The sequence below is a fragment of the Argentina silus genome (assembly GCF_951799395.1).
Source record: "Argentina silus genome assembly, chromosome: 10".
NCBI classification, from domain to species: Eukaryota; Metazoa; Chordata; class Actinopteri; order Argentiniformes; family Argentinidae; genus Argentina; species Argentina silus.
In genome coordinates, this window is record NC_139664.1 from 7,736,928 (window position 1) to 7,760,833 (window position 23,906).

At 43.9% G+C, this 23,906-nt stretch overlaps 2 protein-coding genes across 2 annotated transcripts; one reads left to right on the forward strand and one right to left on the reverse strand.

Moving 5' to 3' along the window:
• Nucleotides 1-1,081: 1,081 nt before the first annotated feature.
• Nucleotides 1,082-10,193, reverse strand: lpcat3 (lysophosphatidylcholine acyltransferase 3). The gene is made up of 13 exons (XM_083678146.1): nucleotides 10,098-10,193; nucleotides 8,888-8,995; nucleotides 7,558-7,664; nucleotides 6,952-7,045; nucleotides 6,563-6,600; nucleotides 5,194-5,372; nucleotides 4,947-5,055; nucleotides 4,707-4,793; nucleotides 4,215-4,381; nucleotides 3,470-3,617; nucleotides 3,015-3,170; nucleotides 2,697-2,836; nucleotides 1,082-2,549 (listed from the first exon to the last, which is right to left on the reverse strand). Exons 1-12 carry the CDS (start codon nucleotides 10,180-10,182, stop codon nucleotides 2,717-2,719), a joined length of 1,398 nt encoding a protein of 465 aa, XP_083534272.1. The 5' UTR covers nucleotides 10,183-10,193; the 3' UTR covers nucleotides 1,082-2,549; nucleotides 2,697-2,716.
• A 2,885-nt stretch (nucleotides 10,194-13,078) lies between these two features.
• Nucleotides 13,079-17,252, forward strand: tpi1b (triosephosphate isomerase 1b). Its single transcript, XM_083678192.1, has 7 exons — nucleotides 13,079-13,257; nucleotides 14,958-15,081; nucleotides 15,285-15,369; nucleotides 15,587-15,719; nucleotides 15,953-16,038; nucleotides 16,181-16,268; nucleotides 16,542-17,252. Exons 1-7 carry the CDS (start codon nucleotides 13,149-13,151, stop codon nucleotides 16,658-16,660), a joined length of 744 nt encoding a protein of 247 aa, XP_083534318.1. The 5' UTR covers nucleotides 13,079-13,148; the 3' UTR covers nucleotides 16,661-17,252.
• The last annotated feature ends 6,654 nt before the right edge of the window (nucleotides 17,253-23,906 follow it).

Consider the following 23,906-nt stretch of genomic DNA (forward strand, 5'->3'; position numbering starts at 1 on the left):
GTCGGTTGACACAGTATTGAAAATGATCCATGGGGTATTTGACCGACATTGGCATCAAAGCTATAGGCCCATTTCATTATTCACTGCCATGCGTAAAATCGTAGCCTATCAATAAATTAAATCAAAACTTCAACTAGACAGTGGGTCATATTACAGTCTGGCTCAAAATGTACAAGTACAGGTTGTGCAAAGCTACACAAAATATAGAATTATATTGGCAGGAGAGATATATAGCCTACAGACATGCGTAGGATATGCGACAATAATTAATCGATTTTAAATCGCCAATTAGATGCTATATTAGCTAGTTTGGCACAAGACGCCTGTAGCCTATCAATTCCCTGACCATAGAAAATTTGACGCAGACATTGAAGCTGGTTACAACCAAAGCAAGCAAGCCGCTCTCGATTTCACATTAGCCTACCGTGGTGAGTGTGAGATGCTTTTGGTACCCAACGCTACCCTCGCAGCATCCGCCTCTCACGCTCGGCTATCCTCCGCAGACACAGAAACCAAAAGCACAGGTAACGGGGTTGATGCTACCGCTTGACTTCTCTTGATAATACTTTAGACGTGAACGTCTCGAATTGATACGAGACTGATAGGAATTGAGAAAATCTCAAGACCGATGTCCTTGTTTTCGGCAGGCGTCGTATTGAGAAAAAAAACGATGGGAATATTACGCTGACGTCCCCTCCCTCTCGGTGTTTCTTAACCCGCCCACACTGCGTCCTTCTCGCTCTCTCGCCCTCCCTCTCCCTTTCAGAGCTCAATGCCAGCTCCCTGCCAATTTGCACTGTTCTCTGTTTATTGAATGCACTATGAGTGAGTCAGGACCAACGCATGTTACCAATTTCAGAGAAGCAGTCATTTCTATTTCAGACTTCATGTAGTGATTGACAGTGCTGGGGGGCTTGCTCTTTTCACAGCAGCCACTACCTTTACCCATCTCTGCATCTCCCCGCCCAGACTGCAAAATGACGTCATATCGCCCCTTCTGCCAGACAGATAGGGAAGGCGCGCGCGTACACACACACACACACGCGTACACACACACACCTTTGGTTTTTAAAATTCAGCATTTTAATGAACATTACAAAAAAGTTTATTTAAAATTATTTTTTTCATTTTCTTCTCCTTTGTACATTTGGTAGCAATAAGGCAAAAAAGTAGTCTCTGGAATAATAACAATTAATTCACATCAATTAATTATTACCACAAGTATAAATATTATTAAAATCTGGGTTGTTGCTACAGTAAGTCGCTGCTCTCCCGATGTGTCTCTGCATTTGAAAGGGCTAAAAGTAGAAGTTGCACCCTACCACAGATCTAGGATCAGACCATCCAACTCCAAGCCCACACATTACCCATTAGCAGTGGAATATGCAGTATCTGACCCCAAGTCAGTATTTAGGGGCAACTTCGACCAACTGCTAAGAAAAGATTGGGGAAGGTGTTCGGTTTCATTGGAGACCACTGGTGATACTGCTCACATTGGAATGGTGATGTTAATCAATACAAAAGTGGTGGTTTTGGTTGCCAGTTGTTAGGTTTGTGTTTGTTTTGCTTTGAGTTCCAGTTTAAACAGAGACATACGGTAGAGTGTGGGGTGGCTGTGAGTGAATGGAGTGAGTCAAGGATGGATGCCAGGAAAGAAAAAGTCATAAGGAGAGATGGATAAAGATGGGGAGGAGTGAAGGACAGCAATGAGGAGGAGAGGAGAGCTATGAAATCCCTTCATGGAATCTTATCCACAGCTACAAAATTGTCTATCATAAAATCCTCCTAAAATAGCTATAAAATCAGGTCTTGAATCACAAAAAAAAAAAAATCTGAATTGAAATCAGAATAAATGTAAAAACATTCATTGATAATACAAGGCCATTTTGAGTCACGTGTTTTGTGTACAGTGTGGTTTACAGTGTTTCATGTGAGTGAGTGTTGGCCAATGGTTTTCATGAAAACATCCCTCCCCCCACCCCAAATATTATCATTCCCAGAGCAGCAAGCCTTTTTTTCCTCTTTCTTTACAACAAAATGCATGTTACATTACATATGAAAGTGCCAAATACATTTCTGTTGTGCCTGAACCATGGCCTTGTGTAGGTTCTCGATTGGACTGGGTGGGTGGGGGGATTGAACCAGGAAATGAGATCATAAAACGGAGCCGTCGCCGGACCCCAAACCCGTGAGTGGCGAGTGCAATTCTGTGTACACAATACTTCAGTCTCTCAAGTTCAGTGTATCCCCTCCCACCTTTCTCTAAAAAACAGAAAATCACCCCTGATTGGCTCACAATTACCCATGTGGCACAATGTCATTTCCTGTACCCTTTTCTCCCAAGGTCCAAAAACACCCACCCCCATCCAAAACACAAAAATATATAGAAAGAAAAATTTGTACACGATTATATATATACACATATATATACATATATATATATATATGTATATATTACTAAAGGCCTTAAAATATTTTCTGATCTGCTCCTCTTTAAAAGTCACAGTTCCCTTCAGTCACATCCTGGGTGGATATTCAGCAAGAGAGACCTAAGAGAGAGAGAGATGCAAACAAATCTCAGCAAAAATCACAGTTGTTCATATATTTTGGAGGGAAGAAAGCATGTGCCAAAGATTCATTTGTGTCTGAACTAACCCTTTAAGTTTAACTGATCATGGATTTATATGAAGACTTACGTTTGTTTACCCATACATTTCTAGTCCTCCTTTTTCTCACTCGGTTCTTTCCTAGGCACCAGCACCTTGCGGAGGTATGGGATGCCTAGATATGCTATGAAGAAGAATACATGACCACAGAAATAGACGGACGAATACACCTGGAACAGAGAAACGACAAGAAATAAAACACACTTAACATCCTCATCTGCACCATCCATTTCTAAACAAAATCAAGAATGAAAAAAACATAAGCCAGCCTTTTCATGCAAGAGGTAGAACACTCAGTGTTAGGAGATGTGAATGGTATCCTTCCCAGGCTTATAAGTTGGCTGTTACCTTGAGCCATTTGTCATAAGTGAAGAGGCAGAATGGCACCAGTGGATAACCCATGAAGAGCCAGTGGATGAACTGCTGGACTCCATAGATGAGAGGGTAGAGAGGGCTGCTGGCCAGTCTGGTCAGCAAGGGACTGTCCCTAACCAGCGCCTGGGCCTGTGAGGAAGGGGAGTGTGGGCGCACACACACACACAGGTTAGAACAAGAAACCTGTATAAGCTTCCTGTAGCTTTAGTTAACCTTTGACCCTTGAAATATTGCCTGAGGAAAGGGTAGCTCCAAGTCTTCTGAGTTCACACATCCAAGCGATGAAAAAACCCTGACAATGTTTAGATGCTCCCAAAGACTAATGCATTGATGCTACCACCACTGGGGCTCTAAGTCAGGCTATATGTCTACAGCGAGCAGGTGTTCTCCTGTCTCTTTTCCCCCACTCCTCCTCCCCCTCCTCGTACCTGTCTCTCCACGTTGACGATGATGAACTCCATGGAGAAGCAGAGGATGTATCCAGAGTGCAGGCCATGCCAGATGGCCAGGAACGCAAGCGTGGCCACCTGAGACAGGAGCTTATTGCCTAGGAACTTCAACCGCTTGAACACATGCCTGAGCAGGGGGGGGAACAGGGTTTTATAACCGGTACTATAAACTAGGGATATTTATCAGTACTAGTGCTGACTAGACTATGAGTGCCAATCAGCTACCTGTAGCTTTACCATGTAATAAAGCACTATTACACCAGGGTATATGCCTGAACTGGCACTTCATTATAGATTGAACCAATAGTGTTAACCCACACAGGCTTGAACCGACAGTGTTAGACGCCATCAATCTTAAAACTGTTTGAACATGTGCCCTGGGGACCAGAGCCACATTCGACTATAAATAAACCAGTTCTGTTAAGCATGTATGTCAACCACGGAGAACTGTTGAAACTGCCAACAGTTTTCCATCACAACATTAGATTGTAGACAATGCTGCCATTTGAACAACTACAGTAGGCCTACCTGTGAAGTGACACACAAGTCAATTATTGACTGTTAGTTTATCATTACCATTTTGGGCACCCACATATTGCTAAAGATTATCTTTTTCATTTAAGTATTATTTCACCACGTAAGTAGACAGACATTTTTGCTTCTCGTATAGCAATGACTCAAAAAGAAGTTGCCAGTTGTGTGACCATTTCAGTCAGGCACTAACCTGGCCATCCAGGCGTTGGTGTTTATGTTGAAGGAGGCGATGGTGCCTGTGAAAAGGGGTGTGGTCTCAAACTGCCACACCTTCATATTCGCACAGGCGTCCCATTTGTGCTCCCCGTCTGTCCCCAGCCCATTGTAGCCGAGCCCAGAGAGTATGCACACACCCTCCTGAACCACAAAACACACCACATTCCATTAGAATGCTTAATCAATTAATTATTATTCAGGAAAACCGGATCTACTGGCCAGTTTCTGCTGATATTGACTGATGTAGGTGTGTCACAGAGATGTGTATGAATGACAGGTATGTGGAGACCAGTGTCTCAGCTGTTTGTAATTTTAAGTGGTTGAGTCATGTGTATGTGAAGTAAGTTGTATATCAGGTGGCAGATTAGTTAGCAAATGGCTAACGCAATGACTATCATAGCATAATTGTGATCAATGTGAGGCTTTGAGGGAGCCAGTGCACAAGCAGTTCACCAGTGACACTTACCGCAATCACCCAGCAGCTGACGTATTTGTAGAGGATGACTTTGGCCCAGATGAGGATAAACACACAGCGGTACCAGAAGGGCTGGGCCTGAGGAAACAGATTCATACTTCAGCCTTGGGTTTGGATTTGTAGAACAACATTGGCTTTGCCTTCACCCGCTGACATTGACAACATGAAGCGGCAATGGTGATTCTATCCCTGATATTGTACTTGTCTGTGTTTTTACAGTGACATTCTCACCTCGTACTCATCTGTAAGGTAGTAGCTGTCCGAGTAGTGAGGACTGAATATGGCGTAGATCACCAGGCAGAGCAGGCCCAGGGAGAACCGCTTCATAGCAGGAAAAACACTGACAGACAGACAGAGAGAGAAAGGGTATTTAAATGGTATTCAAATTGAAAGAAAACATTGACATAGAAGTTCTGTTCAATCCCTCGTTCATCCCTCCCTCCATCTCCCCCTCCCCCTCCCCCCTCCCCTCTCCTACCTGTTGGGTGGCTGACCGGGAGAGTCGGTGAGTTCCCCTGCCACCAGTCTCTGGTAGCTGCGGAGTGTAAACTGGGGCCCCACCAGGAAGCCTCCATAGAAGTAGGCAAAACCACACATCTCCAGTAGAGAGGGAACAGTGGACAGGGCCGCTCTCTGCTGCTCCGCATTCAACTGGGACTGAGATGGGGAGGGAGGAGGAAGAGAGAAAAGCAAGGGTGTAGAAAAAAAGAATGGGGGGGGCGGGGGGGAGAGAGGCAGGAAAGAAGGTCAAGGAGAGAGGGAATGAAAAAGGGAACACAAGAGGAAGATGAGGAAAGAGTCGAGAAAGAAGATAGAGAGTTGATGAGGAAGGAAGAAAAGAGGCAGTGAAACAGGGAACAGTCACTGGCTGAGAAGGCATCAGCTCACAGCATATCCAGTTACCCTGGGTTTTTATTGAAAGTCGACCGCAAACTCAATTTGGCCACAAAGTACTACTTAACAGGCATTTAACTAGAGGCCATACAGGGGGTCTGTTTCCGGTAACCCACGGCACGTTTCTGAAATACTACAGAGGACAATTGATTTTCAATCCAACAACAACCCAAGGTACTCTCTGACACAAAGATGAGGAGTGCTTGAGACAGGACAAAGTATTGTGGAAACATTTTGTTGTGCAAAAGCAGCATTGCACAAGTGCCTGAGAGAAAGGCAGACAGAGAGGGGGGCTATGTGGCAGCAGTAGCGCGAGCATGTACACACACAGACACAGAGACACACACACACACACACACACAGTGCTAAGTATTCCAGCACTACATGACAGAGCAGAGACTTGAGAGAGAAAGAGAGAGGTGAAGTGTATTGGGTTGAATAGGAAGAAGTTGCCCCTAGGAGGTGATCTAAGGTCAGTTTTGCCCCCCCCCCCCCCCCAAAAAAAAAAGTTAATATTAGGATTTGGGGAGGGTAACCTTATCTTAGAACAGTGCCAAAAGGAATTCTACCCAGAGTGTTGTGGGCCTTTTTGACTTGGCAGGGAAAGCCCAAACCAGGCACAGGGCATGGTAACCAACCCTGAAGAATATAAACAGACCCAAGGCACCGGTCAGGCGAAGATGGTAATGACTGATTTACTTATGACTACACTAGAAATTTGCCTGCTTTGTAAACAAAACACTGATAGTATCATTCTCCTGCACTGCAAACACACACACACGTATGTGTAAACAAACAAAAAACACAAACTCTCTCACACACACAATGACAGAATTAAAAGGACACAGAGACAAATACACACACAAAGCACAACAGCAAAAAAGAATACGGACAAACAAATAATACATGGATTGATCGATGATCAAATAGGCAAGAGAGATCAATCAACTCACTGGTTCCTTCCCACCGTCATAGTAATCAATTGACAAACCTGAAATCAGAAAATGCAGCTGGCATCAGTCAACTGTTATGAAAGCTAGGATTTGCCATGATCATTGGAATGAATACTGTCTGGGAGAAGTTCCTCTCCTTGGCTCCACATAACAGCAGGGATGGAGCCCTCATATGCTTAGTAGTATTAGTACACTATAACAATATTGTATTAAAACCAAGGTTACTACAAAGCTACAACAATTCACTACAAAACAAAAGGCTAGAGGATAACTAATAATTCAATAATATATAATAAACGAGGGGAAATAAAGAGGGTGTGAAAGACGTAGCGAGCCGGGTAGAGATAGCGAGCCGGGTAGAGATAGCACGCTGGTGAGGGGGAACATACCGATAAGTTTGAGTGCGAGGACACATTGAGGCATGGTCCATTTGATATCATAATCCTCTGTAGCCGTGTAGTAATAGCCTGCAAGCAGGTACACCTACAGGGGGAGAGGGAACCAGAGGGAGGGAGAGAGAGGGGGATGGTTTCAACAAACAAGCACACAGCAATTATACTGTTTGATACCTCATTACAAAGAAGGTGGGGGTGGACAACATCAGTGTAGTACAATCACACATTCAGAGAGAGAGAGGGAGGGAGGGAGAGAGAGTCAGACAGCTCACAGAACCGAGTGTCAAGTACACAGTGACTGATCTACAATGCTTCAGTACTCACTAATGAGAAACAAAGGGACAGAGAAGGGACATACCCTAAGGTAGTAAGCAGGAATTAAACAAAGGCACACACACACTGACTGGTGAGCATTGCTTCAGCCACTGCGGTGAAGAAGGGACTGCGAGAGAGCGATAGAGAGAGGAGAGGGAGCGGAGGAGGGGGGGGTCGTTGCTGCTCATCAAGTGACCCTGCATCACAACGAAGCACAGGAGGAGAGAGGAAGAGAGAAGGAGGGAGTAAGGGAGAGGGGGAGAGAGAAAGAGGGAGGGACCTCACCATTTGAAAGACAAAGCTGCTCAGGACGGCTGTTACCGTCCTTCCCATGAGCCTCAGCATCAGGAACTGGACGAGGACGCATACTGCAGAGTGATAGATCTGAGGTCCTGAGAGAGGAAGAGAGAGAGCGAGCGAGCAAGAGGGGAGAGGGGGCGCAGGGGGGGAGAGAGGTGTTAGTGCAGTCAGGTGTGACCCGTCATGACTCCACAACACTTTCCCCACTTCAGCTCAGAAGAGAGAAAGACAGAACGAGAGAGAGAAAGTGCATACTTCCAACTGACGAACATTTCAATGAACACAATTAACACGAAACAGGGATAAAGAAAGAGCAACAGACCTGCTGTAAAATCCCAGCGCAGCAACAACAAGAGAACAAGAGAGGTCAGTGTTAGTAGACCCTGCACTGGCACACCAAACTGAGCGGGGCTCGTCCATCCATACTTCCTCTCTTCTCTACCTCTCCATCTGTCAAGCCTGTTACGCTGGTCCCTGTTTATGCACTCATTAATAATCCACTTCCTCACAGGAGTCACTCATGAACTGTTGGTTACTTGCGCCGCATTCATGACAAACCTGCAACTTTCTACACAAACAGACATTTACGTACTTTCCTAGTTCCGATATGTCATAAATGCAGCATGTGCTGTATGAACTGAGTGACAGACCTTCAATTAGATAGCCCCTAGACCCAAGACACAGTCCCTCCCGAGCGCTGTCCATTTTCATACTGTTTTCCCTAGACCTTTTAATGGATTACAAAGGCCCCTGAAGCAACGTGCAGGGCTTTGGAAGGGAGCCACAGAAGTGGGCAAGAAAGTGGGGCCTGCCTCTCCAAAGTAATATCTTCAGAAATAAGTCATTGTCCTCATACCCTTGACTCACCTTCAGTCCACCTACCACACCCACCCCCTCTCATGTGCAAACTCCAAGGTAACAAGTCCCCATCCCAGTGCTCTGCCTGTTTCCATGCCAACATCACCACCTTAAGGAAATAATTACCCAATCCTGCCCCGCCCACTCGTTCCCCAGCCATTTGTTTTCTACATGGTCAACAACCGATCCACCCCTTAATTTCCCTTCACCTGAAGGTGTCATACATACAGATCCATTTACATGGAATTAGACCTACACACCTTCCATTTACATGGAATTAGACCTACACACCTTCCATTTACATGGAATTAGGCAAATACCGGTTTGAGTTGCATTCTGAGACTGTTCAAAAATGCTAGAATAGTCACTGGATCATCTCAACTGACTGCAGATGGCTTGGCGTGAAAAAAAAAAAATAACCCCATTAATTAATTCCCTCCCACCCTCTGCATCTCACCAAAGTTGAAAGCTGCCAGAGCCAGTCCAGACAAGGTGTGGAACAAGTGAACTATGGTGGGGGGCTGGTGGAAGAAGAATCGCCGGTACACCAGGGCGCAGGGGTACCCTGCAGAAGGAGCAGAGCAAGAGAAAGGAGAGAAACAGTTATCCTACATACAGTCAACATGAGTGAGTTATTCTAGACAAGAGCCTTTGGTAGTGCCGACACCAAAATGACCTTGCAGTCCTGCGCAACAACGTAAAGATAAAACAGGAACATGTATCAGTGTGCAACACACAGTATTATGGTGTGTGTGAGTGTGTTACTGACAAGGGAAGACTTAGGCATTAGAACAACAGCTGGTTAGGCTACATTTCATTCATTAGTTTCTATAAAAGCTATCTAGGTTTATAGACCATGAGCAAGAGTTGGTACTATTATCTGACAACTATCACTAGATAATCACTTTAAAAAGGCTAATCATGACTGATTTATATTAAATATTCACAAGACAAAATATCATTGGGGGTCTAATCTGGCAATCTGAAAATGGGTCGAAGAGATAAAGAACAATATCAGGGCACCAGTGTTTCAAGACAATGGTCTCACTGGTTGTAATGTGTGAGGCAATTCCAATGTGACCCGATGAGAGAAAACAAATCAAACGTGTCCACGTGTCAGAGCAAAGTTCAGTGAGGATGACTCTCCCCTCTCCGCCATACACATACCGACCCTGTAACCTGAAACCGTGTAATGTGGCGATATAATATTACACCTGTTTATAGCCTAACCTGCGAGCGACAGATCAAAGTTAACTATGGCATTCTGGACAGCAATGGTGAATTGAATTTGTGGTGAGGGTGCCAGCGTGTAACTTACACAAAAATACAACTCAATTCTAACCCTACTAGTATAACCAGAAATTAATTGTCAGGCACATATCACTGGCGTGAATGCCGCTGTGTCCCGTCGTGGGTGCCCGCGCGACCTTGCAAGTATGTCATCTACCAATAACTTGAGTCTAATTATAAGGTGCAAGCTAGATTGTTTTTCAGCTGTCTGATTTGCCATCGGGCTCGCTAGCTAGCCTAACTGGTTGGTCACTAGCTAGAGTACCTGGCTTAGCTGAGTGTGTGATCAGCTGTAGCAGCAAAACATCAATACATTGCCAAATGAATGGGTTCGAGCACACACCGAACGCTAAGAGAGCTGAGCAGATAAAACTCACCGATTAAAACGGACAGGATCAGTCGAACCGCTGGTTCTGGGGAACCCAAAGATTCCGACAATTTCTCCATCAAGGGAGCCGCCATCTTTCGTGTGGGCGGAAGTGGCTCCTAGCGGTAAATCCGTAGATGTGTACCTTCGTTTGTGCTGCACTCTCTCCTTTATCTGCCCTTTGCTCGATTTAACGCTCTCCACCCCTCCTCTTTCGTTCCTCTTTTTCTCTCTCCCCCTCTTATTGGATCTCGACACAACGTCCCTCTTTCTTGACAGGTTTTGCAGCATTTGTTTCATGAATCTGTCTGACACTAAAACAGGTAGAAGAAAATAGTCTCGTGTGAAGACAAGTGATAAACACTTGATAGTGTGCCGAAGTAAACGACAATGCAAAAGACTTTCTGCACACTTTCTGCGAAATACACATTACCATATGTACAACAACTCTGAACAGGCGTTGCAACTACACTAATTGTATCGGTGTTGCTCATAAAGTGGTGTAAAGTCTCCCCCGTGTGGCAATAATGATCAACTAGAAAAATAAGTTCCAGAAGAAAATTCGTGGGCTTGCAAAGTCTTATTTTAGTATTGGAAAAGGTTTTAAGATTTTTCGATAGATAGATAGATTTGCTGGATAGTTGAAAGAAAGTGAGAGTCTTATTATTGTAGCGGATAAAGTTTGAGATGGTTTGGTTGGCTGGTTGGATGTTGAGCTAGTAGGGTAGAGTTGGTTGGTTAACCGGATTAGAGTTTTTGGAGTTACAAGTATAATAGTTTAAAAGGTTTAATAGGTATCAGAAAGCTTTTATCAGGGTTGATGAAGACTTTCTGGGTAGTTAAAAGAAAGTGAGACAGGTTGGTTAGGTTAGTTGACTGGGTGGATGAATGGATAGATGAAAGAGAGGATGGATACATGAGAGAGGGGAGGTATAGAAAGATCAAAAACAATTAAGAGGTTAATTCGCAAGGGTTATATTGAGTGAAGCAGTAGTGACTGGTGAAATGATGATGGCTAAGTAGTTGAAAGGTTAGATAGATATTTGGTTGGAATGATAGATAGTATGTTCGAACTTCATAGATAGATAGATAGATAGATAGATAGATAGATAGATAGATAGATAGATAGATAGATAGATAGGATGAGCCAGGGCTAGCTCAGTGGAGAGGGTAGAGAGTTGAGTGGTAGAGTAGGTTGGTAGTTTTTAGGGTTAAAAAAGCTTAGTTGCACTTTCAAGTTTGTAACGTTTAAAAACTACAAGACATAGCAACGCGAGTTGTCCTCTCTGTACATTTTAAGGTTGGATTGGTATGGATAGCTTAAAAGTTGTAGGAGGAGTAGCAGGTGGAAGAATTGGAATATTAGCCCGCCTAATAATAATAAGTATGTCGAAGAACAATAGTTGGACTTGCTGAAGCAAGCCCACCTAATTACATGACTTGCCGGAGCAGGTGACAATGGATATATGGGGCGCTAAGGATTTACAACAAAGGTGCACAATTTGTAAAATACATGTATAATCTAACCACTGATCAACATTACTGGTTGTTTAATTGATTGATTAATACGTGGGTATCTCCTTCTCAATACTGTTGCGACCCTGCAGGACTATCGGGGGCGGGGGGCGGGGGGCTCTCGGGGGAGTATTGGGGGAGACAGGTTCAACAGAAAGTTAGGGGGAGGGGGTTGATCGTGGAAACGTAGTAGTTCTATATCTAGGCGTAGGAGTCTGAATTTGACAATCTGAAAGACACCCCCACTACGAAGAGCACCAGTGACCCTGATTAGCGAGTAGTAAGATAACTCAGGTTTTATTGATTTGGGCAGTCCTTCCAACCCGATATTAGCCTGTATTTCAAGGGCATTGAAACCCCGTCCTCCGGTTAAACTGGACCTACCGCCTCCTCGTTCGTCTGGTCAGCTAGCTAGGGAGTGGACCAGTGACGCCTGTCTCTTACTGTCCTCTCTTCAACTATCAAATATCTCCTCTCAGTTCAGTGCAGATGAAGGGGAGTAGACAGTGAGAGGGAGGCCTCTTCTGTCCTTTATTTATCTGCATCACAGTAGTCCAGCAGTCCTTGTCTCCTCCATTACAGGACCGATTCTATGAAAGCGATATGGTGGGAGCCTATTGTAGGATCTCGCTGCTTCACCCGTTCAGCTCTTAGTGAGGGCTGCATATAATGAAAAATGTACCTGAATTTTGCGTCATCACAGCCGATGACTACCATTTCGTACTTTTTTTTTTAAACACAAGGTTGTGGGCTTCTTCAATTGAAGAGGCCTGCTAGACAAATACTAAAAGAGCAAATTTTCCATACTCGGTCACATGTTAACAAGTAGTCTTAAGGGTTGTCTGTATACGTTCTCGTCGAGGGTTTTCTGATTTTAAAATGATGAATATCATATATGTGAGAAAACTATGTAATATTCGTACAGTGTATGTCATTATGTATCAATTATGACTGATTATATGCACATTTCGATGCTAAATTATGTCAAATATAATACGAAATGGCTTCTGGGTATGCACATGTCAGGCTGAGTATCCTCCAATCGGTGCCCTCGATTCCCTCCGCTTGTTTCTTCTCTGTGGTGCGTTTGATTAGTTTGCCTGGCGCGCCGGCTGAATGTGAGGATCAGAACTGCACACAGAACGACAATATGTCGTAAAAATACAGAAATATAGAATATTAACTTTCACCTAAAATATGTTTAACTTTGCGCTCACTGACACTGAATACTTTTTACAGGTAGCTTGATACAACATCAAATGTCGTACTTCGGCAGGCACACACTCCTTCTCAGTTTAACCAGATTATTCTCCTTCACCAAATATCTTTTTCTGCCACCGTCACCTTTACTCCTGCATCAAATAAGGAAATGGTTTTGCAGGCGTGCCGCTGTAAACCAATAGAACGCGTCGAGAGGAGGGGTCACGCGGTACATGTTAATAAATACAGTGAACTGCTCTTAGCCCATCGCTCTTTTCCCCAACTAGGTCCACCCAGGGTAACCAGCACAGTTTTCAGGCCGAGAAGTCATCCCCAAACCGCAAACATGACCAGGAAATTCTTCGTCGGTGGTAACTGGAAGATGAATGGCGACAAGAAAAGCCTTGGCGAACTCATTCAGACCCTGAACACCGCCAAGCTGGACCCTAACACCGGTGCGTGACAACCCTAGCTTTTGTGTGTCGATTTGACTCGCGTAAGGCGCCATCAGTTACTGTATCTGATCTTTGACGTTGTGTGACTTTGTCGCATCATGTCAGTGACAGATCACGCTTCTAATCACACACTACCTTCATGTTGATATTTTGAATGTAACTTGTTAATTTAGTTATATTCAGCCACGAGAAACATTGTTTCAATATTCGTGTGAAACAAAGACATGGGAAGGGCATTTCTTCCGCTAGCAAGTGTCAAAAATGGCTAATTTAATAAATCAATGCATGTAGCAACAGCAAATAGCAAAACCCAATTGGCACTATGGTCGTTTTAACACAATGCTGCAAATATCCGAATGTCACAAATATGAATATATTAGTTAGCAATCTACCATCATTGTTAGAGAATGGATTTAGCAATTTAAGCCAAGCGTCAGAACGGGGATGTGCAAGGGATTTTTTTATGTCGGTGGGCGTGCGTTTCGAACAGCACGTAGCCATCGCTGCTGCTGTCTGTTGATTTTATTCCCCGGGATGCTGTGTGTTTAGCAAGAGGATGATCTCACAGCCGTTGATTGTCCAGAAACAGGCATCTTCATACTGAGTGTTTTCACAATGTTTGAATTTTATAGAATCTGCCACCATTTCTAACATGTTTGCAGTCCACATTAATTCAGCTCCACTGTCCCATAAGGAAGGGAACATTGAGTCCTATTCACTAATTTAGCTTAGTGGAGAATGGTGTTTCCGCTATTCTCCGTCGTACATACGCGATCCCAGACGCGGCTCTATCTGTCTGTGTCCTGGAATAGAAATGTCAAGGACCTTTGTACCCAGAGCATTTGCAATCATGGTCTGGAGTTCTCTCTCCCTCTCAGTCTCTGTCTCTGTCTCTTAATCGCTGTCTCTCAATCTCTGTCCAATGTAACAGAGTGCGTATACAGCTATGTTCCCATGTTACTACGGATAAATTCTGTGTAGTGTAGTAGGAAACAGCCTTGGACTTTGGCCCTTACTACTCTCTATAGTCCCCACACTGATCCACAAAACAGAAGGCAGCATGTGCCAACAGGCAACTGAAACTGGAGTATGCCTGTCCCAGTGGTCTCTTGCTCTCTAGAGATGTAAAGTAAAAGTTCAGATATATAATCCCAGCCCTGTTTTATTGGCATGTAGTGTATTTTAAATCCTGACCCATGAGGCAACCTTTGAACTTCGGCTCCTGTTCGACCCCTGCAGAATGTGACCATGCAAGTGACCTTTTGGAGTTTGAACTCAGACCTTTTTGCAGTGAGGACTGGGATAAATGACCTTTACAGAGGAAATAGTGTTGAGGTTTAATATAGACACACTTGACCTCAAGATGCAATTACATTGGTAATGTCAGTGTCGGGCCTACTGTACTCTGCTGTAACTAATGACACAGTATTTCACTCTTGCAGTGTGCACTGTGGACTTTGGACTATCAGACCAAATAATCTCACTGATTGTTGGATACACTAACATTAGATAAGATGCGTGCCTATGTCACTTTAACACACATTCATATCACACTTTATGTGTTACCGTACAAACTAGGCATTCAACATTTAGTGAGAGATGTGCCTCAACCTCTGATATGGTGCAGACAAAGTCAGCCATACTTGTTCATCCCTCTATAATCCGATTATAAACTGATGTTTCTCTCTCTATGGTTACAGAGGTGGTGTGCGGTGCCCCTGCCATCTACCTGGACTTCGCCAGGTCCAAGCTGGACCAAAAGATTGGAGTGGCTGCCCAGAACTGCTACAAAGTAGCCAAGGGAGCCTTCACTGGGGAGATCAGGTAGGGCCTGTGTCCTGTTAGCGCCTGCTATACTGTTATGAGTCACAACAGAAAATAATGTGCAGTTCACTAAAACAATAAGGGGGGATGATGTAATCAGATGTAATGCCTCCCACTCATGTCTGTAAGTAGTCTAACTGACAACTGCTTCCTGAACTAACATACTTTGTGTGTGTGTGTGTGTGTCCCACTCACTCTCTCAGCCCTGCGATGATCAAGGATTGTGGTGTGCACTGGGTGATCCTGGGACACTCTGAGAGGCGCCACGTCTTTGGAGAAAGTGATGAGGTATGTTGGCTTTGTTTGGTCTCTGTAGCTGTTTACACACAGGTTATCATAGCTTCTGTGATAACACTGGGCACTAGTAGAACTGGGCAATGGCAATGGCAATAGGGAAATGGTCTTGTATCTATACTAATAAGGAGTGCGCCGCACCACACTGTACTTCCTGATTGCTCCTCGAACTGTCCTCTGATTGGATGTTTGTGTGTGTGTGCCCTGACAGCTCATTGGTCAGAAGACCGCCCATGCCCTGGAAAACGGTCTGGGTGTGATTGCCTGCATCGGAGAGAAGCTGGATGAGAGGGAGGCTGGCATCACAGAGAAGGTGGTCTTCGCACAGACCAAGGTCATCGCAGGTACTGGACCTGTCACTCACATTACAGATACATCACAAGTTGACAAGGGGTGATTTACATTGTAGTGACCAGTGATTCTCTGCTGAGTGGATTAATACTGTTCGCACAGGGGATGGTGTACTAGTCACTCAGGATGATGTTAACAGCGTTTGGCTGTTAACATTTTTCCCATTGATTTTATGACTGGGAAGAGAGTAGCACATATAGTGTTATGATGTTCACTCTGTTTGCAGACAACGTAAAGGACTGGAGCAAGGTTGTTCTGGCCTACGAGCCTGTGTGGGCTATTGGTACCGGCAAGACAGCATCCCCACAGCAGGTGAGTTTTATAAACCGACCCGACCCCAATGGATCTGGCTTAACCAGCCTACTTTGATGAACGCTCCGATATGACTCTTAATCGTCTTTGTTTGTAAAGGCAGTTATAATTGATTTAGGATTAACTACTTCCCTTCTAACAGGCCCAGGATGTTCATGATAAGCTGAGGGCCTGGGTGAAGGCCAACGTGTCTGAAGAAGTGGCCAACTCTGTCAGGATAATCTATGGAGGTCAGTCAGTCAGACAGACATGCAGATACATCAGCTCCTCAACTTCACTTTACTGTTGTTGACTTTTGTTCAGGAAAAAGATGGTGGAAGAACATGTTTTGTCATTTCAAAGCCAAATTGAAACCCTTACTATTCCCACTTATTTCTCCACTATCATGCATGAATACTGCTAATTTCACGTTGCAGTGCATTGCGCTGTCTTGGTGGATTGAAGTTCAGGGATGTAGAATTGAATCCATTGATCTCTCATCCTCTTGTTTTCTTTCTCCTCAGGTTCCGTGACAGGCGGCACCTGCAAGGAGCTGGGCGGCATGAAGGATGTTGACGGCTTCCTGGTGGGCGGAGCCGCCCTCAAGCCAGAGTTTGTTGACATCATCAACGCCAAGGCATAAAAACCCTGAAGCAGTGACCAGACCACGCCCAGATCTGAGGCCTCACTCCATTCAGACGACCCCAAATCATCATCCTTAAAACCTGGCACTTAGAACCCTTCCCATTTTTTATTCAAAGTATTTGTGTGATGTCATTCCCACTGTTTCCTTTTTTGGTATTTTTGTTTTCCAAAGAAGACAGACAGATTGACCCACGCACTGTACTGCACTGAAAAACGGTAGCGCCACTGAGACGGGGGTGTGTCTGTACTAACCTCCACACTAGTGCTAAAACTAAAGGGACTGCACCTGACAAACACCTTGGAATGGAAAAACAACCCATGCCTTTACTTGAAAGTTTAATAACTTTTGTGTATACAGTGTTAAAGCTCTTGTCAATCAGATTCACATGTCTTTTTAATATAGGTGGCTCTTTGTGTATGATGTTCTGTCGCTGATCCCTTCCTGTAGAAGTGCATGATCCACTCTCATTGGCTTTTCCGCCAGGAGGGAGGTGTTCATTATATGTCAATCATGTTGTGTCATGGCCGACGGTTAGAAAAGGGGGGAAGGCCGTAGAGGAAACATTGTAATAAACGGTTTAAAGACTGGTTACGTGTGTCCTGTTTTCATTGATCATGTTTGATAATGCATCCTTCTTTCCTTACCCAATTTATCACTGACCATACCAGTAAATTGGCACAAAAAAACAAACCTCTGATAATTCCTTAGTATATTTCAGCAGGGATAATACAATACTATTTCTGTCACAATCCTCCATTTTGTCAATCATTGTATTGAGTAATGCAGTGTTGTGACATAAGTGAGTAGAATCATTTATTGGTCCCCGTAAACCACAAAGTGCGATACATGTACCCCATTTGCACAAAGAAACTACACAGTTAAAAGGCCAGTAGTGTCTGACATTCTAATGCAGAGTGAGACTGGAGACAGAGTCTCTTATTTCACTGGAGAGTTCCGGCAAAGACAATGCCATGCAGTAGGGAGGGGGGTTGGGGGCATGTGCCTGCTATATTTAGCCAGAGACTGAACCACACAACCACTCCTTGGCTACTCTGTATGTCATAGAATCTGGCTATCAGGGGAACAGCCAGCTAGCTTTTCGGTGGTGTAGCTGAATTACATTGGGTATTTAGGAAAGGGCGGTCACGTGTGTTGGCAGTTCAAAGGTCGCAGGGTTCCGGAATCGTGTGGAGCAACTCAAAATGTTTGCAGCAACTTGACATCCATCAAATGAGCATTCACATATTGGTATAAAGCACTGTATACATTACGTCCACAAACTATACAGACATGTTTGTGAGAGAGAGCGTGCCTGTAACATATGTACATGTGAGTATTCATGTGACTTTGTTTATATGTGTGTGTGTGTGTATGTGTGTGTGTCTTTGTGAGTGTGTCTTTGTGTGTGCGTGTGTCTATGCTGGCAGTATCAGTGCTGGGCTCTTACAGATCCATCTGAACATACTGCTGCAGGTCTCATCTTTCCAGCTCCTTGCAGGGTTGGTCTCTCTGAGGGTAGACACACACTCTCTGTCTCCACTCACAGTCACAGCACTAGACTCATTCAGCCAGTATCTGGAGGGATTCAGAGACAGGCATTGAAACAATGATTTTATACACAAGTATGTCGCACACACGCATGCACACGCATGCACACACACACACACACACACACACACACACACACACACACACACACACACACACACACCCAGGTGTCTCGATTTGAGCCAATGTATACATATATACACTGTATACATGTATACACTGAGTGTGTGTTCATCCAATGGTGTACCTACCCTGCACTAAGCTGGGTGCTGTTGACCCAGACCCAGATGCCCTTAGTCTCCTGGGCTGTCAGCCCAATCCAGTACCTCTGTGCCGGGCTGTGGTACTGAGGCGTGTGCTTTCTGATGAACTCCTGGTGTCCCCACACAGACAGAAATGTTAAAAGGCTATTCGAATTATGGGGGTGCCTGACTACAAAGAATGGATTCTACTTTATAGAAAGTGGCACTATAACTATGTCATTACACAGTAATTATAAAGGCGGGCACAATGTGGCAATTCAACTCCTCTCCTCTGGTAGATACTAGCCTTTTATATTATATGTAGCTATTCACTGTTGACTACCTGGCACCTGTCTCTTTGACTATAACATTTCTCTGTATGGCTAAGACATCCTTACCTGTTCCTCTGGGCTGTCAATGATGACTAGGTCCCCGCCCTGTTTGACACAGTCTACACGACCACTGTTCCAGCTCTTCCTCTCAGTGGAGAAGTAGTAACACTTGGAGGAAAATAGCTTCCAGCCTTTAAGACATGGACTGCAGACTCTCTCTGTGTAGGGCAATGAAAATATAGAAGGAAAATAACTACACTCGACCAATTGAGCCAGGGGCAGTATTGAATGGCAATGGCTATTCCCATGGAAAAAAGGACGAATTTATGATTCAACTCAATCACACTACTAACCTTCAGTGATGGGGTCTCTGATTGGACAGTGTCGGTCCACAGGTAGGAAATTGACCAATTCTGTGAGCATCTTCTTGAGGGAGTTTCTCTCCCTCACTGTGGCAATGAGATCTTTGCTCACAATAGCTTTTGTTTCAGAGAGACTTATAAGATCTACAAGCAGTTTGTTTTTAGCCTCTAAAGTCCTAACATACTCATTCCTCAACTGGCCATGAGCTGCAGTGATGTTCAGGTGTTCTTTTTGTAACTGTTCTCTGTCTAAAGTGAGAGTTTGGTAGTCTCTCTGGAGTTGGTTCTTGGATGATGTTGGGTCTAAGTAATCTCTTTCCAATTGTTTGTTGGACATCAATAGGTCTTTGTAATCTCTCTCTAATTGGACAAGAGATGCAGCAAGGTCTCTGTGTTCACTCTGCAACTGGTGTTTGGATGCAATGAGTTTCATGTAGTCTCTCTCCAGTTGCTCCTTTGCCAAGGTCATGTAGCTGTTCAGTTCCTGTAGCTTAACTTGAGTGGAGGTCAAGACACCATTTTGGGTCTGGAGCTGGTCCTTGCCTGAGAGGACTGTGTCAAAGCTGTCTCTCAGAATCTGCAATTCTGCTCTCAGAACGTTGCAACTGAGAGAGGCTGTGTAATCTGATGGGATGGGGAAGGAGAAAGCACAAATAGATTAAACCACCAATAAATTGTCTTACCATAGTGATGGTCAACATTAGAAATTAGTAAGCTGATACTGTCCTATTTGAATACTTGTGAAAATGCTTCCCTCATTCATCCCCTTCTTTTCCAGTTTTCTATGATATTGCTTTCAAACCCCGAATAACTCAGATGAGCATATCAACGAAGGGAGGAAAGGCTTATATAAACTGAAACGGTTCCACTCCACTCCAGCAGGTGGTGATAGTGCAACATGTTACGCTGTGCATGACACAACGAGAAATCGCATACCTCCACCTTACACTCTCAAAATGTCTAAAATACAGTCGTTTAGAGTGTTTCTCAACGAGAGATTGACAGCGGCGGCCGAGGAGATATTTGGGGTAGTTGAACAAACGATAAGCGGGTACCAAGAAGAAATTTCCCGTTCAAAAGAGGAGATCGAACGACTACGGAGGCTGCTGAGGATACAAAACACAGGTTCGAAGACTGGCTAGTAGCAACATAGGCCTTCTTACTTAAGAATCACTGTAAATAAACCATCAATTCATACTAAAAATGTATCTCTAATATACAGACACTAAAACTTGCACATTAATTATGTCAGCATTTGATTGATCTATTTCTTCCCCCTCTCTTCCTCCCTCCCTCCAGATCAACAGCATCTCACTCTCATTGAGTCTCCTGTTCCTGAAGAGGTCGTCCAACCTGAGCAGCAGCAATGTGAGCAGGAGTGGGACCTATTTGTCGACGAGTGGAACCCCAGTGTGAGGCAAGAGAACCCAGAACCTACACAGATTAAAAAGGAGCAGGAGGAACTCTGGCTTGGTCAGTGTCCAGTCGAAGAGCATCTTCAAGGATTGGAGTCTGATACCAAAAAGGTTGTACTAACTCCTGACTATGTGGAAAGTAATGATCAGGCTCCAAATCGGCGTGACATAGGTGTCTATGACCAGGAGGACCTTACTCAGCTCTCACATCTTTTCCAGACAAAACAAGGGGAAAGCAGAGACAAACCATTTCATTGCCGTTTTTGTGTAAAATGTTTCAGCAATGGCTCTCATCTGACAGCGCATATGAGGATTCACACAGGAGAGAGACCTTATAGATGTCCTCTATGTCGGAAGAGCTTTGTCACAACAAGCGCATTAAATAGGCATCAGACAATTCACTCCGAGGGAAAACGGTACAGGTGCAATTATTGCGGCAAATGCTTTAAATGGATGGAGTCCCTTGGAAGGCACATGAGATGCATTCACAGGAGAGAGAATAGGCCTATATGACAGACTGCCCTGTGTGGGGACAGTGCATCAGCTGCCATGCAAAAGCTTTGACATGTTGCTTCTTAAATGCTACCAAGTGTGCTGTCATTTTAAAGATTTGACTGAATTACAGCTTGAACTTGTCAAAAATTGCAAACCCACATAAATGTAGAGCAGTTGGTGGGTTTCTGATCAATGTTTTCCAGGCAAATATTCTGTTCAAGACTTATATTGAAAATATAAAATAAAAACATAGAGGATAAACCATATAGGTCAGATGTCCTGTATAGAAGGTGACTTGTCACATATATTAGGCATCAGACATTTCACTTGAGGATAATAGATGATTATGGCAATGTGCTTCAAGATGATGGATTCCAGAGAAGGGCACATGTGGAGAATGCACAAGAGGTAGAATGCATGGCAGATATTTGGAGATATTTCATAATACAAATATTGCAGTATTGTATACTGTAATGCAAGTATGATGCATATGGGAAATTGTTTAATTTCGTTTCATGTAATTATATTAATTTGGAGAATTGGTGAGATATGTTTCTACCCATAACTGTACCATCTCTGAAATGTGTGCTTTCTTCAACCTGAAACGTTGAGATTCAGTACTATTTCATACATCCTGAATGTGGAATAAATGACTGGAAACATTATTGTGGAAGGGTCTTGCTTTCTTGCCTGTCCTCTGGCAACGTTGTAGATATACTGTGACCGGAGGTTAGCTTGCACACCATCATCTAATTAAAGAAATGCAATTGTAAAAGAAAAATCACATGATCTCTAGGCAGTAGGAAACATGTACCTAGCGGACCTACCCTGTTGCACTCCACTCCAGCAGGTAGCGACAGTGTTAACATTGCTAAATATGTGCACCACTCAGATACATACGCTTACGCTCTAGAGATAGAGTGCAAGAACGCATTTTGGAACATAGTCCACGACTTGAGACCGAGCGCATACTGTTTACCTCTTGGTGATGCCACATGGACGGGACACTGGTGCCGTGGACTAGCTGCCTAAAATGTCCAACTTGCAGGACCTGGGGGATTTACTATCAATAATTAATATTACCTGCTGAAGTGATATTTTGGGGAAAAAACAGACAGGGTACCAGGAAGACATTTCTTGTCTAAAGAAAACGACTGTCTTCGGAGTGAGCTGAAATTATAAAGAGCAGGTAGCCGGTTTGTAGACCTCCATTCCTCACGGATAAATGATTAGCTAGCTTCGTTTGTCTTTTCGCCCACGTCTCGCGCAAGTATGCATCTGTACTATTTGTAATGGTTTTGAACGCTTTATTCCCTGTCCCATCCAGATCCCTTGCATATCAACCTCACTGTGGAGGACGTTTCCCCTGCACGGTAGTTACAGTAATAAGTAGGGCCAGAAGTTTCCACTGGACAGGGCCAGTCGGGAAAAACTCTTGGCCTTATCAAAAAGGCACAACTTTCCATTTGGTTGTCTTGAAATGTAGTTGTTTTTTTTATTTCTTTAAGGTGGAAGTAGCTGGCAGCACTGGCACTGTTGCCGGCTCTGTTGCCATCCTTTCAGTGGTGGACGAAGATGATGATGTGGAAGGTGCCCCACCAGACCTCTTCTCCCTACCATTGTCCTTCAAGATGAAGTTGTCATGTCAAACCTCCCATCCTGGCTAGATGCGTTGGTTCTTTTGTTTTGTCTGCTGTACTGTATTCACATGAGCTACCCAAAATCAATGATTTGCACATTTGAGTTCATTCAGAGAGTGTTTTTTAATATAAATGATGAGAAGCTGAAGCTGAAAATGCAAGCTTGAAAAGAAATACACTGTTGATGAGGGGGAGGATTTTACTACCAAGAGATTACGTTGTGGTATAATCACAGAAACCAAATAGTAAATGACCTTGTTATATTGTAATTTGTTCTTCTTTTTTGTTTTTACAGACACTCAAGGAAACAGAATAAATGTCTTATAACATTAAAGTGTCTTGACCTCCTCACATCTCTCCTCTGGCAGTGTTTCCATAATTAGATCCTTCCAAGTTGTGATCATTAGCTTGCACTGCCATACTTGCCATACTTTCATACTTTGGGCTGATGAAATGAATGTGATGGCAATAAAAACATCTATACAATGCCTATATATACAATGTTAATGAAGAGACCATTTACTGAGGGAGTACTCACAGTGGACACACAGGACTACGATGGTGGTCAGCAGGAGAGCACACAGCAGCCCCAGATATACTGCAGCCTGTTTGTGTGGAGGAGAGCTTGAGCCCCTCTTTCCACTGGGCCCTGCGGGATCCCATACACACATTACACAGTGAAAACAATTATATATCTAAGCAGAGTATGCATAAGAAATTTCATCTAACCTTCTCTGAGAATTCATAAGCATACAGCTTCAGAGGATACATAATTTGCCTTGATGAGCAGGACATTTATTTGTGCTAAGAGGGAATTCTTCCACTTAATTGGTATCATCAGCAAATCCACTCACAGTAGATGTGATTATAGTAACGTCAATGTGATTACTTACAGTATTAGAAGTAGTCCCTTCCTCCTTCTCTATCCGATCACTCTAACCAGAGATCAAGGTGAATGAGTTTGAGGTTGAGAATGAGTAACCATACCCATATCTTACCATTGTGCAGTAGTTCCTGGACACAGCTAGTAGCAGTTATTGAGGGTATGAGGTGTTGGTGTGTGATGGAGATGACGTTTGTCTTGTCTGATTCTCTCCCTCCTGAGGTCTCTTTCGACTGGTACAGGTCCATATTAACAGCCTCTCTCCAGTCACAGTCTTCTGGTCGTTGAGGTTTGTGTCTCTGGATGCGAAGAAGAAGATCAGCTGC

Coding starts and splice junctions, on each gene's coding strand:
- lpcat3 (XM_083678146.1), bottom strand. CDS start 10,182: ATGGCGGCTCCCTTGATGGAGAAATTGTCGGAATCTTTGGGTTCCCCA. Junction 8,996..10,097: donor GATCCTGTCCGTTTTAATCG/GTGAGTTTTATC, acceptor CTCCTTCTGCAG/GGTACCCCTGCGCCCTGGTG. Junction 4,794..4,946: donor ACCTTACAGATGAGTACGAG/GTGAGAATGTCA, acceptor CTGTTTCCTCAG/GCCCAGCCCTTCTGGTACCG.
- tpi1b (XM_083678192.1), top strand. CDS start 13,149: ATGACCAGGAAATTCTTCGTCGGTGGTAACTGGAAGATGAATGGCGAC. Junction 15,082..15,284: donor GCCTTCACTGGGGAGATCAG/GTAGGGCCTGTG, acceptor TCACTCTCTCAG/CCCTGCGATGATCAAGGATT. Junction 15,370..15,586: donor TCTTTGGAGAAAGTGATGAG/GTATGTTGGCTT, acceptor GTGCCCTGACAG/CTCATTGGTCAGAAGACCGC.